Source organism: Salvia splendens, chromosome 16 (genome assembly GCF_004379255.2).
Source record: "Salvia splendens isolate huo1 chromosome 16, SspV2, whole genome shotgun sequence".
Classification (NCBI taxonomy): domain Eukaryota; kingdom Viridiplantae; phylum Streptophyta; class Magnoliopsida; order Lamiales; family Lamiaceae; genus Salvia; species Salvia splendens.
Genome location: NC_056047.1, coordinates 4,202,883 through 4,217,582, shown reverse-complemented (window position 1 = coordinate 4,217,582; position 14,700 = coordinate 4,202,883). Strand labels below are relative to the sequence as shown.

General features: G+C 29.6%; 1 protein-coding gene across 1 annotated transcript; it reads left to right on the top strand.

The window, feature by feature from the left end:
* Window positions 1-13,335: 13,335 nt before the first annotated feature.
* Window positions 13,336-14,335, top strand: LOC121770835 (transcription factor PRE5-like). Its single transcript, XM_042167611.1, has 2 exons — window positions 13,336-13,618; window positions 13,992-14,335. Exons 1-2 carry the CDS (start codon window positions 13,493-13,495, stop codon window positions 14,139-14,141), a joined length of 276 nt encoding a protein of 91 aa, XP_042023545.1. The 5' UTR covers window positions 13,336-13,492; the 3' UTR covers window positions 14,142-14,335.
* The last annotated feature ends 365 nt before the right edge of the window (window positions 14,336-14,700 follow it).

Below are 14,700 nucleotides of genomic sequence, written 5' to 3'. Positions count from 1 at the left end.
GCTATGCACGAGAAATAAGATTTTCAAATAATGAATATAAAATATACTCCCTTCGTTCCTCAAATATTGTCTCACTTTGACCCGACACAGATTTTAAGAAATATAATGAAAAGTAAGTTGAAAAAGTTAGTGGAATGTGGGTCCTACTTTTATATATTAGCTTTATAATAAAATGTGAGTATGAATAAGTTAGTGGAATATGAGGTCCACTAACAAAAATAGTATAAAAGGAAATGAGAAATTTTGTGGGATAGACGGAAATGAAAAAATGAGACAAACTTTCAGGGATGAAGGAAGTAATAAATATATAGTAGAAAATAAGAATTCAAAGTAATGTGAAGATTTTAAAAAAATATAAATGTATTTATCTTGTCTTACTCTAAATGAATAATTTACTACTCTCTAATGAATGAAATATTTATAAATTTTAATTTATAATAAAAGTGGAGTAAAAAAAATAAAATTAATGACAAATAGAAGATGTGTGACTAATGATTAAAGAGTATGAGCTAATTAGAATAAGATATAATACAAATAAAGAAAATATGTGTGAGTAAAGATGTTTATTGACAGTGCTATGCAAGTCATTAATCCAAATAAAAGGTAAATTAATATATAAATTTAATAGCTTAGTTAAAAAAATTAATTTGAAAATATATATGAAATATTAAACATATCCACATTAAACACATGAATAATTTAAATCATAAAAATTTAAAAATTATTTGAGAAGTCAAGTTAGAAAATTTGTATTATCCAATAATTACATTTTAGTTGATATTTATTTCTTCTGTTTAATTTCAGACCATAGCGTAACTTGATATATATGGTCAAAGACTAAATGAATTTTTATTATTGAAATGAATAAATTTCTTACTTACTGCCACATATACGTATAAAAAGTAAATTATCACTTGAAATAATGATAATATTTTAAGCATCTTGTTTGTTTTGAATAATGCGATAATTTACACTACTCTTTATATTAAGAAGTTATACAAACTTTATAAGTTAGATTTAATTTTAAATATATATAATTTCATCTTATTTCGTAATTTAATCTATAAAGTAGTATTGTTTAATTAATTGGAGGCGAATTAAAATATAGCAATTAAAAACTTTAATTGAGTAAATATAGGATGAAAACTATAAACATTACATATTTGTGTTGTCGTTTAGCTTGTGAATTAATTCGGAGAAAACTTAGTGCAATAAAGGATTAAATCTCAATTTACCTAAATAAATGGAAGGCAAACTAAACTTTCTAGCACAATTCCAATTTTAATCCAAATGTAAGGCTAATTAAAATAAAATTTTAATAAATTAATTATAAAAACAAATTAATGGTAGTGCACTATTTAACATGTGTTTCAAAACTTCTTCAAGAAGCTAGCATTTTATTGGATCATTATTTGTCCAACTATTTTTTACTTCAAAAATTAATTAATTAATTAATTATTTTCATGTCTAAATTTATTTTGGAAGACTTAAAATAAAGTAAAGAAATAAAAGACACTGCATCTTTCCATTTTCCCTCCAAAAAGGGTATCAAATTCTTTTCACCCAACTTGCACTTTAGATTATTATAGATATTCCCATATGAAATTCCGAAGTGGCAAATAGATCGACAATTAAAACAACATTGTTTAAAGGAAATAGTCAATAAATTAGTAAACTTTAGTCACATTTCTATTTTGTAAACAACTTTAAAATTTGCCCTATTTTTCACAACTGACTTAAAAATCTATGTGATTTTGCTATTTCGTTATAAATCGTAAATCGTTTATCTAAACAAATGGTAGACGTTGGCTGAAGAAGATGATCCTTATCAATTTCTATTTTTTTAAACTAGCTAAATTATTGTAGTAGTAAATAATCTATGAAACTGAAAATTCAGTTAGAGCATTCAATATGGGAGTCCTTCCCACCGCCTTTCCAGAAGGCGGTCAGGAAGGATTTCATTGCAACGGCAGAGCCCGCCCGAGGAGAGAGAAAGCGTCGACAGCACAGCGGTGGCCGAGCCGGGACGGCGCCTATTGCGCGCCTACCGTCGAGGACTGCGGGAAACTCATTGCACTTCGTTTTTTAATTTTTTATTTATGCTTTATATATAAAACTCATTATACTTTATTTTTTTTAATATTTGATAAACATTAACAACTAAAATGAATTAAATTGGACGGCAGAGGACTGTGGAAAAGGTGTGTCAGGTATCGTATAATTTTTTTAAAGAGTAATGCTATGGAGCCATAATGTGGCTAGCCACACAATGGCATTTTTGTAAATAATTATAAAAGTCAATGCAATAAATTAATAGTAATAGTTAGTGCTAGGATAATTTTACTTAATTACCCTTTTCTCCATTTTTTACTTCAAATTTACATTTACAACATTATCTCTCCAATTTATGCACAACTTACGAAATAGTTTATGCACAATTTCCGTCAAATTATATGTATGCACAATTTACGTCAAATTATATGTATGTTGTATTGGAAATAATCATATCATACCTATTAACTAAGAGACATCACAATATATCATAAATAAATTGTTGTAATAAGTAGTATATATGCTTGCATATATATTTTATGATCTAGTTTAATAAGATCAACTAATCTTAAATATAATGTTACTCCTAGCTATTCTAATCTGGTAATCAATTTTCATGAATGTGCAAAGTTATATATTTATATTGCATATCATATAAAGTATACTTCTATATTGTATTAGAATTGGATCATGTCTTCTAAACTGTAAATATAAGTCACATATTAATATTATAAATTATTGTGTATTTTAGATGCTACTTTATTATGTAAAATAATTTAATTTGTTACATTGCAAAAAATAACTATTATTATATAATTATCATATTATTGCAAGAAAAACTATTATATGACATAATTCAACTTACACACCAATAACTAAACTTGCTAATAATAACATATAATAGATAACATGGATAAAGTTTAAATACAAAATACATTTAAAGGTCATTGTACGACTTATACGAGTTTGGCCGTAATGGTATATGAGTAGCTTTATATCATTATTATATGCTATATTACGATACCATTTAAAATCAATTAAACATTCTATTTTTCATCTTTTACGTGTATTTTTTCTCTTTAGTGTCATTTATTTTTATTTTTATGTTTTTCTTTGATTTTACATTGTGGTGTCATTAATACTTAAAAATATTTGATCCCAAATTATTAAATAAATCTAAGACCAATAAAAATTCTTCGTTAAATTGAAGATCAATTCAAATCTCCAATCTAATCTAATACTAGATGACGCCCAATTAAATCGAAAATCTACTCAGGATCTAAATTACTTAAATGAATGAAAATTAATTTGAATATCAAATTATACGATCGAAATAATTAATCTTTAGTTGCATTAAAGATCAATTAGAAATAAATAAAATTTAATTATAAGTAGATTAAGCATATTATTAAATTATAAAATATCATACTATAGTTATATAATATAAAAAAATGTTAACAGAATTATAATTATTGATAATACAATTATCATTGATAATTAATCTATAGTATTATCACAAATGTAGGATCATACTATACATGTAAAAATTGACACTGCATATTGTGTATACATAAAAAATCTAAATGTTCAATTATAATGTCGTAATAATATACTATTAACTTATACATTTGTCAAATTTTATATTATCATGTGATATAGTAACATTTTAAGATTAATAATGTTTTATTTTCAACCCTTGATATTATTAATTTATATACTATAAATCGTTATTAGAATTTTTAATATTAGGGATTATTATGTTTGACATATTATAATATTTTGAGTTGTTATAAATTAATAGTCTCAATGAAATAAAAATGACTGCATGTTATCATAATATTATTAATCAATGCAGTACTATTTAGTTATTTACTACTATGATATAAATTTTAAGATTATAATAGGTGCTACAACTATATGGTGTAATATATTTTTAATAAATGAACAATCTGAAAAGATAGAATGAAGGATAACATTAATAAGTAAAGAAAAAAAGAGGGAGCCGATGAGTGGGGTGTCTAGATTTGATATTTTTTAGATATATTTTTTGTATAAATAGATTTGATAAGTATTTAATATATAAGGGCATATTAGTCTTTAAAAATTGCAACTCTCTAGATGCATAAATTTCATCCATTTAGCATTAAATGCACAGAAATTTTAATAATTTTTTAATATTATGGCTGGCCATAATATGGCCATTTAGCATCACCCTTTTTTAAAAGTTCGAGTTAGGTTGGAGATTGCATCTAATATCTATCATTGTGTTTTGCCACAAAGACATAAGTAGGAGAAATACTAGCTAGTAATACCTTTTCTTACATTTAATTTAGTACTTCTAAGGGTGGAATTGAACATACAAAGACGAATCACACTTATTAGGGTGTGTGTGCACCACATAATAATTGGACATTATAAAATAGAGCAATGAGTGTCCAAATTGATGATTGTTTTGTTGAAACTATTTTCACGTGCAGGGCACGTGCTAACTGTTTCATTTCATCATTTCTGGGAAACTCGACCCTGTTGAATCACGTGGGCCGTGGCCTGCCAGCATATAAAATCGAAATTAAATAAATTATAGTACTACTATTCGTTTATTAACCTTGGCTAAAAATCAAGACATGCATTTTCCAATGAGAAGAAAACAAAATACGCATTCTCAAACAAAAATTATTTATTCAAGATACTAAAACTCTTTCTTCGCTGATAGTGTAAAGTTGTGTTGGGTTCAAGTAAGTAACTACAAAAATATTTAAATCTGATATCTATTTGGCATATCTGAATTTATGCTATCCAAATATATAAAAGAAATTGTTCGTAAACAATGGATTATGGATCCATTTAGTGTGGAAGCATTTCAATCCAAACCGTTTCTTCTATTTCAATTATAAAAAGAATCATATCAGTTAATCACTACTCAAAAAAAGATTATTGGAGTTTAATATTATGTAAAATGGAGTGGGCTGGGTCAATTATTAAACCATAGCCCATCTCAACAAAAATAACAGAAAATAAGAAAGGCAGTAGCAATGAATGCAGGCTTATTAAAAGCAAAAACTCAATAATAGCCAAGCCCATATAGTTAGTGCCAGACCATTTAGGGCCCACTTGGAACTTAAATAAATTCAGATTTCCACACTTTTATTTTTATGTCTGCAAGTTTTATTTGTACATTTACTATTGTTTTCATATCTGGGAAAACATGATAGTATGATTTAGTCATACGCTGTCTTATATTGACGAATCAAATTTGTCGAGGACATTATATGTTTTATTCAGTATGTATGAGTGAATTTTATACATTATTATCATATGCTCAAACACACTTTCTTTCACGAACTCAACATGAATACGAATATTTGTAGAGTCCGAGAATATTTACGAAGGAAATTTATGCTTTTTATTTCTTTTGGATTTTATTTTCTTCATTTATTTTTTTCGAGTTATGCCCGTAAAATAAATTAAATTTTAAATTGAGTAGTCAAAAAAGTGCATAAGAAAAATAGAGTAAATCATGTGATAGTCATACGCAACAAGCATGCCAAAACACACAATTATTTATCCATCAATTATATGTCCCCCAATATTATGAGTTCTATTGATATTATCATAGAAAATCGATCACTCATAACGGATCAAAGGTAATTGAGTTCTAGATGTGGTCTAGCATCTTTGATCACCAATAGTATGTTAGTACCTATTTCTTTTGTCCCTCGATCATCGAATAACTGTTTTATTTAGATATAGATCTTTTTTTTTGAAATAGATATCGCATTTCATAATTTCATGTTAAATGTAGGCGACCTTCCTATTTATTCGTAGCTCCCTTCATGAAAATGCCCTTTTTATTTGATTTTTCATGTAATAATTATGGATAAGTGGTGTAAGATTTTCTTTTTTAATTACATATACAATTCCGCATTTCAATACTTATAGTACTGTTTTGCGTTGGAGAGAAGCAATTCTTCACATGAACATGCAAAAAAAGAGTAAAAATATGTCGCGCAATTATTATTTATTTTCTCGTCACATTTATGACATACTATCACGACAAGATAAAGTTGATTGATCGAGCATCTATAATGTTAGCTTATATAAGTTGTAGATAACATATAGTACTACTACTATTATTATTACGCAACCAATAAATAAATAACTGTTGGGAAAATTAGATTAGGTAACAAATAAAGAGCAAAAAGGAAGAAGGGAGAAATAAATTGGAGAGAGGGGATTGGTGGGCCAACGTGGAAGATGGGGTCCACAAGAATTGCAATCTAACATGTGAGTAAGGGTCGGCATGGTTATTAAAATCTGTTGCCTGTTTTAGAGCATCTCCAATAACCGGCGTCACCACCGCGACGCCGATTTTTCGCCCACGCCGGTTTGACGCCGAACCATTGGAACCGGCGTGGGCGAAATCGGCGTCAAAATCGGCGTCGCCATGCCGATTCCCGCGCGGCGCCGGTTCCGACGTCGATCCTCACGGGCGCCATTGTGCGTCCCGGATCGGCGCCAAACCGGCGTCGGATTTAAATTTTTTTTGTTTTGTTTTTCGGTGACGACGGAGACGAGGACGGCGGCGATGAGTGATTTTGTTTTACTTTTTTAAATTAATGTACTTTTAAATTTTTGTACTTTTTTTATATTATTGTACTTTTTTTTAAAATTAATGTACTTTTTAAATTTTAATATTATTATTCGAATTTTCCGTATTTGTCTCGTAAATTAAATTCCGTATGTTGATACAAGTGTAAATTAAATTATATAATTGTTATTAGTGATGTGGATAGGTAGTGTGAAGGCTATGTGAGGGCTATTTGATGTCCAGTTGATGTGGCAAGCTGATGTGGCAGGAGAATTGTAGTGCTGATGATGTGGCAGTATGAAGGTTATTTGATGGCTATTTGACGTCCGTGCTTATTGGAGATGCTCTTAGAAAATCTACATCCTTAATAACATGTCTGCAGTGCCACGTGTCGGATACTGAGAGGGCCGGAAAGCCATGTGACATGATTTTTGATAAAGAAATTTGCCTCTCTCTCGTGGTTTTGTCGCTAACAAGGAGGAAAACAATTAATTGAGGGGCTGGCTAGCCATTGGTGTAGCCATCATCTATATTTTTTTTGTTTTAATTTTATTTTTCTCAAAATTACATGATTTTCATAATTGAAGAAAATTGAAATTTTATTATTTAATAGTATTTCAATTTTAATTATAATAAAAATTTTATAATTTGATCAAATTTCATAATTTAAATAATTAATACTCCTATTTATTTTCATTGTTCATTAGTAATTTTCGGACAACTGTTAATTTCAGAATTTAAAATAAAATTTTAGATCATTCTTATGCATATAGTATATTGGTTTTGAGATATGTCAAGACACCTTCAACTTTAATAAGTCATAACTTTTAACTTTAATTATTAAGTGAGATAATAATTCTAAATTTGGGTTAAAAGTTGACATGAAGTTAAATTTTGAACTATAAGTTAAAACATTTACGGAGTGTATTTTATATTTGATAAAAAAAAGTTGGAAGTCGTGAATTACATTTATGTATTTAAAAAGTTGTTAAGAAAATATAAAAGATAATTTGTCTAGAAGATCGCTAGAACTTGCTAAGAGTTTGGCCCGGACCCTACTTAGGAAATATTTGCCCCTCATGTGATGTATCATGTGACTACTTACAAAATTATCACAACTATATGGAAGATTTTTTTTTCTATGATGCTATGTTGCAAAAACTTGATTTTTTTTTTTATTTGGATATATAGAAGTTGTGATGGTGACTGTAGTGTGCCCGGGCGCACGCTCAATCTATTATTTATAAGGTTATTTCCAATACAATTCTTTAAAGATGATTATTTGAAGTGTTTATAATTTCTAACACAATTCTTTAAAAGATGATTATTTGAAGTGTTTATATGACCCATTAAGATAGTAGTACTTTCTTTGTCTCCAAATATATATCTATTTTGATCTAACATGGATTTAAAGAAACATAAAAAAATAAATTGAAAAAACTAATAGTACGTGAATTATATATATTAATAGTATTAGTAATAAAATATACATAAAATGAAATTTTGAATTATAAGATTCACTGCTAAAAATATTAAAAATAAAATGAAATAATTAACATGACGGATGGATGGAGTATAAAATTGTCATATTAAGTGCTAGTACTAAATTATTCAAATTTAAAGCTACCGATTTCTTTTAGATAATGAATATTTAAGCTTTAGAGAAATTCAACGTCGGCGAGCCATTTTAAATACCTGCACGTGGACGTCATTACTACTAATCAATGCATTATTTCATGTAAAAGCTCACACTTAATATTTTTGCATTAATTACCGATGACCCACCAGGATTAAGTTGTATAGTAGTTGCATCAATTATCAAGTTAAAGAGTTGGCAAAGTGTGATAAACATTTGACACTTCATTTTTCCAATCATAGGTAGTCATATTATATAAATCTAAGAATACAATTTTATGTTATCTTAAAAACAAGAACGTAAGTTTAAGTTCTATATGCACAACTTAATTAACACCAACCAGTGACTATTATTTACTATAAGGTTCGAGTTTGGACTACCCGTTATAATAATCTATGATATAAAGTAATTATGTTCATATTGAAATAAATTATACTACTACCAAAAAAATATGTTTTTTCTCTTCATGGAATTTGAACTTGAGTGCTGCATGGATCATCCAATCAAGAGATGCATTTACATAAGAATTCTCAATTATTTTTTGAATGAAGACTAGCTTTCTGAATTTCATTAGGAATACAAATTATTCTTTTTTTAAGTGCGTTAATTTTTTCTCATAAGAGATTTTTTTTATTATATTTTCATAAAATTATGTTTTTCCTCAATCATTAATTCTTATGTATTAACGAGTTATAGTGAAAACTAAATTTTTAGTATGTAATGTGGAAATAAAATCTAAAAACAAATACTCCTACAATTTTGAGTTGGGCACTAAAATGCGTGAACAAATGGAAACACTTAGGCCATCTACAACGCTGTTCCTATACCGTTCCTATACCGTTCCTTAAACCACTATTTGAGGGCCCCACTGTACTTTTTTACTCCATTCCTTAACTAAGGAACGGAACCTGCAACCCTCCGTTCCTTAACCATTCCTTAAATTACTATTCATTCAATTTCATTTTTTTTCCAACCCAATTCAATTTAAATAAACACACTTTATTAAAAAACAAACACACTTTATTAAAAAACACACAACATTAAAAAAAATTTAAACTTTTAGAAAAATAAAAAGCACACAATTAAAATCCTAAAAAAATAAAAAGCACACAATTAAAATCCTAAAAAAAATAAAAGTACACAATTTTAATAAGTAGAGAGGAATAGATGTGTGTTTGTGATTGAAATGAGTATGAAATAGGAGTATTTATAGAGTAAATAAATAAATAAAAAAAATACAAAACGGATATAAAAAAACGGTCACATTACCGTTGCAAAAATTTTTTTTATTATTATTAAATTCGATTTTTTTTAAAAAAAATTTGAATTATTGCGTCACCGGGACGAAGCCCACTCGCGGGGCAGCGAGTGGGCTTCACGCGTCGAATGGGAGGCCGCCACGTCGCCTCGGCGCGTGGCGGAACGTTTCGTTCCGCGTTCCTCCGGAACGGAACGCGGCACGGTATGGGAACGGAATGACGACGGAACGAGGCCTGCAACGCGTGCCGCCGCGGAACCGTTCCGCCGGAACGGCATAGGAACCGCAACGGCACAGCGTTGCGGGTGCCCTTATAGCTTCCATCGTTCTAGATATTTTATTTATTTTTGGGTGGGGGTCTGCCCCAATATTTTCCACTACTGATAAATCAATTTCTTGTGGACTCTCAATTTTAATGCATTCAAAAGAAAATTAATAATTATGAGAACTAAGATTCCGAAGCTGTCAAAATCCAAAATTAAGATTTCAAAATCAAGGAATAGCACCAGCTTACCAAATGATATACTATTAAATTCCTCCAAAATAGATCATCAACAACTTGGAAAAACATATATTTGTAACCAGATCATGTTTGTCAAAACATTATGTTATACGCGACACAGGAATATGATGGTTTAATTTAAATTAATTAATCCTATTTCAAACGACAAAAAGTTTTTGATTTTTCAAATGTTATCTTAAGAAATGATTGGCTTCTTAATTTGTAAAATACTTTTCTCTACATTAAAAAAAACTTAGTTACAATATATAAATTCAAGAATTTTTTTTAGAAAAATAGCACCAATTAATAAATACTATGATGATAAAAGATGGGAGTTAAGAAGACTAATCTCCATTATCATATATAAGTGGGCAAGAGAGAGATGCATGTACATTTAATTGCAAAATTATACCCAAAAAACAACAAAATCTTTATGCAACTATCATTACTAAAAAATGAAGCATAAAATTAGTTAATATATAAAGAAAAGAAGCGACACTTGTCGATTAGGATGTGTAATAATCTAAAAAATAAATATGTCACAAGATTGCATTGATAGATGGTTAATAATAGGTGATAAGTGTCCAATGATCACATGGTCTTGTATATTGAGACATGCACATGAAGGCCCACATTGTTAGTACCATAACTAACACAATACATTAATTTCTTAAGCCAACTTGGATATTATAGGCCCACATTTGAACAACACAATTTTTTTTAATGTAAAATAGAAATTTAATAATAAAAGGTCTTTTGAGCACGATATACATAATACTTAAGGCTTCCACCATCAACTTACATTCCAATTGATTGTCAAATTATTCAAAATTGATTAAAGTAGCAATTAATTAATGATTTTTTCCAACCAATGATTTATGATGGAGGCGTTGATGGAATTTCGGATTTCCTACTTAAACCGAGCCCTGATTTGAGCAATTTATAGATTTTATAAATATGTTGTTTTGAGATAGTATTTTTTTTAGTTGAATCAAAGTGAAATAAATGAAAATATCTACTTTAACTAACTATGCTTCTATAAGTTATCTAATATTTGAGTACATTAATTAGACCGTGGGTACTAAATTTCAAAATAAATAGCCTGCGCCTATTCTACTGCCACCTAGAGATATTTGGGTTTAACAAAACTGCAATTAACCGCCGGTTTGGAATCAAAATCACTAGTACATGCTGGTTCAGGCGGTTTTGAGGTGTTGCATATGTAAGTTTTTATGGCGGTTGCCATAGACAAAATTAGGGGAGGGGTGACAGTCAATACTTTGACACAGATAAGAAGCGACTCCTACTTCTAAAGCGAACTTGATATAAATGAACCGAAACACATATAAAAAATGAAATTTCTGAGAATATGCAAATACTATAATGCTGCGAATTCGATGTGAGCTTAACGGATTTGATAGGTGCTAATCATTCTAACAAGGTGCATCTTTTCTCTCGTGACATCCATTTCAGAAAAATTCAATGTTAAGCGTACTATTTAGCCTTTGGTAATTCTATGTTATTGACCCATAAGAACTTCTGAGTGAGCGTGTGAGTAGGGACGGATCTAGTGTAGAATGAGAAGGGCAAATGCCCCTCCTCAACTATTCATAGCTATGAAGGTATTTATATTATAATATATATACCCCTAAATTTAAAAAGAAAAAAAAATTATTTGCCCCTCCCCTAAGAAACACACCACCTTACACCTTTACTCTTAATAATATTAATATATTTTGTTTTATTTTACTTTTTATTTATTTGCATGTTAATCTTTTTTGTCCATCAGGCTATAATTTCCTGGCTCCGTCTCTGCGTGTGATTGAGGACAAAATACGCAAATATCACTTGTACTGATATGTGGGGATAAACTATCAATTAGTGAGCCGAGTTAGTACATATGGATTAGTTGTTGTTCATCTTTGTATGTTCTATTTTCTTCACCCCCCAAAGATACAAATGGCGTGCAACATTTTTATCCTATAATTTTCTTTTTCTACGTTGGCAAAATGTTTGTACTTCTACATGTAATATGCATATTGACTGTGTTACACTTAATTATTATCATTAATAATGAATATCTCTAATGTTAGGAATGCAAACAAAATCGCAGTCGCACAGGAGCATTATTATGTGATTATTTTTGGAAAAAATCTTATTTAATTTCAACATGATTATTAGTGCAGTGCCAAGGCTCATACCATAATAGTTAGATTTTGTAGGCATGTGTGACACGGACAAGTGTTTATATTAGTACGAGAATATTTGGACCCAAAATACAACCATAACATATAATATTTCAAACGAATTATTGTTTTAGACTTTAGTTGCAATACTTCGATTTTCATAACGACTAATTCTTATTCCCAACCCCAACATTTTTTTGAAAAAAAAAACTCTAACATGTTGTGTCACCAATTCGCATTATGTGAATGTGAATGTGAATAATTCATTATCTTCTTTCTATCTTTACTCTATTAACTTCACACATGATCCGGCACAAAAATTTAATGCACAACGACCATGAAAATATGCACATGTTGCCTACTCCTTTCAATATAGTAAAGCAAAATATGACATAAATTCTCAATATTTGAATACTAATAAAAACCATTAAAAAAATACAGTACAATATACTCATATAGCTAACTAAATAAACAATAATACTAATACTTACTAATTATAATATTTAACCAAAGATGGTTAAATTCTGGTTCATCCCAAACTTCCAAAAATATGAAAAATAAATCATGAACGACGAAATTTTCTCAATCATCCCATTATACCTTTTTCAGGCAATACATGCTGATGTGATTTAAAATATGTGGATAAAATGACGTTGGGTAAAACGACACTTAAAAATTTTCAATTTTCAAAACTACTATTAAAAAATTTCATCATTCGTTACTTATTTGACAATTTATCCTCGTATAAAATCACAATAATTTCATCATTTCCAAAAACAATCATACGATCACATATCACATGAACTACTCGAGTCGAAAACACTCTCCATTCATCAGTTGTTTGGCCTTAAACTGCATAAAACTCGTACAACGACAAATGAAAAATATTTGATTATTACCTTTGTACAAATTTACAATATTGAAACTTAGAGTTTAAAATTTAGCCCTGAGAAAAACTAAAAAGGCTACACCACAGCTTTTCCCCCTATGCACTTGTCTTCTTCCCATCCAACATCACTTTCTTGGTTATTGCTCTTCTCTCTCCCCTCGCAGTAATATGTATCTATCGTTGGTCCATCCCACTTTATAACCCTCTCATTACATATCATTTTCTTATCTTCCCCCTCCCACCATTCTAGCTACTCTATATCTACACACACTCTCTTCATATATATACACACACACCCCTCTCTTCTTCTTCCTCCCCTCCCTTCTCACTTCCACTTCTTCAATTCCCTCATTCACACACACATACAATCCCTCTTCAACTATGTCCGGGAGAAGATCGCAACAGTCGTCCACAACCTCAAGAATCACAGACGATCAGATCATCAATCTCGTCTCCAAACTCCACCAATTCCTCCCTGAAATCCGCAACACCCGCCGCTCCAACAAGGTACTACTACTACTACTACTACTACTACTCCCCATGTACTTGTTGTTACTTGCCATTGCCAATGTAATTCATTTTAATAACTGTGTTTAAGGTTATTATTAATTGTTGTTGCAACTCATTGCGTATTTTATGGAGTGAAATTCGGCTCTTTAACTAATTGTACGCGCGCAGGCGCACAAGACAGTAGTACATTGCGCCTGCGCGTTTGTACAAACGTCATGTGTCTGCCTGAAAAGCCCATCTGCATGATATGTGTTTGTGCACAGTAAAAAGTAGTAGTACGAACTAAATTTGATAACTACATAACATGGCATTGCATGCATGTGTTTGTGTTTCAACCTTAATTATCATTTAATTAATTGATTAATTGCAGGCTTCTGCAAATAAGGTGCTTCAAGAAACTTGCAACTACATCAGAAATTTGCACAAAGAGGTGGATGATTTGAGTGAGAGGCTGTCACAGCTACTGTCATCGATTGATGCCGATAGTCCAGAAGCAGCCATTATTAGGAGCTTAATCTAATCTGATTGATTATGTATTAATTAATTACTACTACTTATAGGATTATTTCTGGCTTTTCAGTTTTAATTATGTATTATATGTTAATGTTGATGATCATCACTAGTATTCGATCCAGATCGACATTAATTAATATGAGTCGATTTGCTATGTTATATATTTGAGATCGTATTAAATAAATTACAATTATCGCCTAAGTTCCCATGTTTTTTCCTTTTTGATGCATTCACAAATACCATGTTAAATTATCTTCATTAATTCAACCATAATGTAGAGAATTAAAATAAAAATTGGAGTGTTAAAATAATAGTAGAAATAATTTGAGGAACAATAAGTTCCCCATAATGCACTGTTGCATTCAAGACAATGAAATATATGGAACAAAATATATCTCTTTCTCAATCGATATTCTTTAACCACTACATATTTTTATTTTACTTTATTTTCCAAAATAGCTTTCCTCCATCTTCAAACACATCAAATTAAATCAATTTCATTTTCTCCCACCAATAATCAATACACTGTCTTGCAATCAACAAACATTCATCGCCTGTTATGTTAA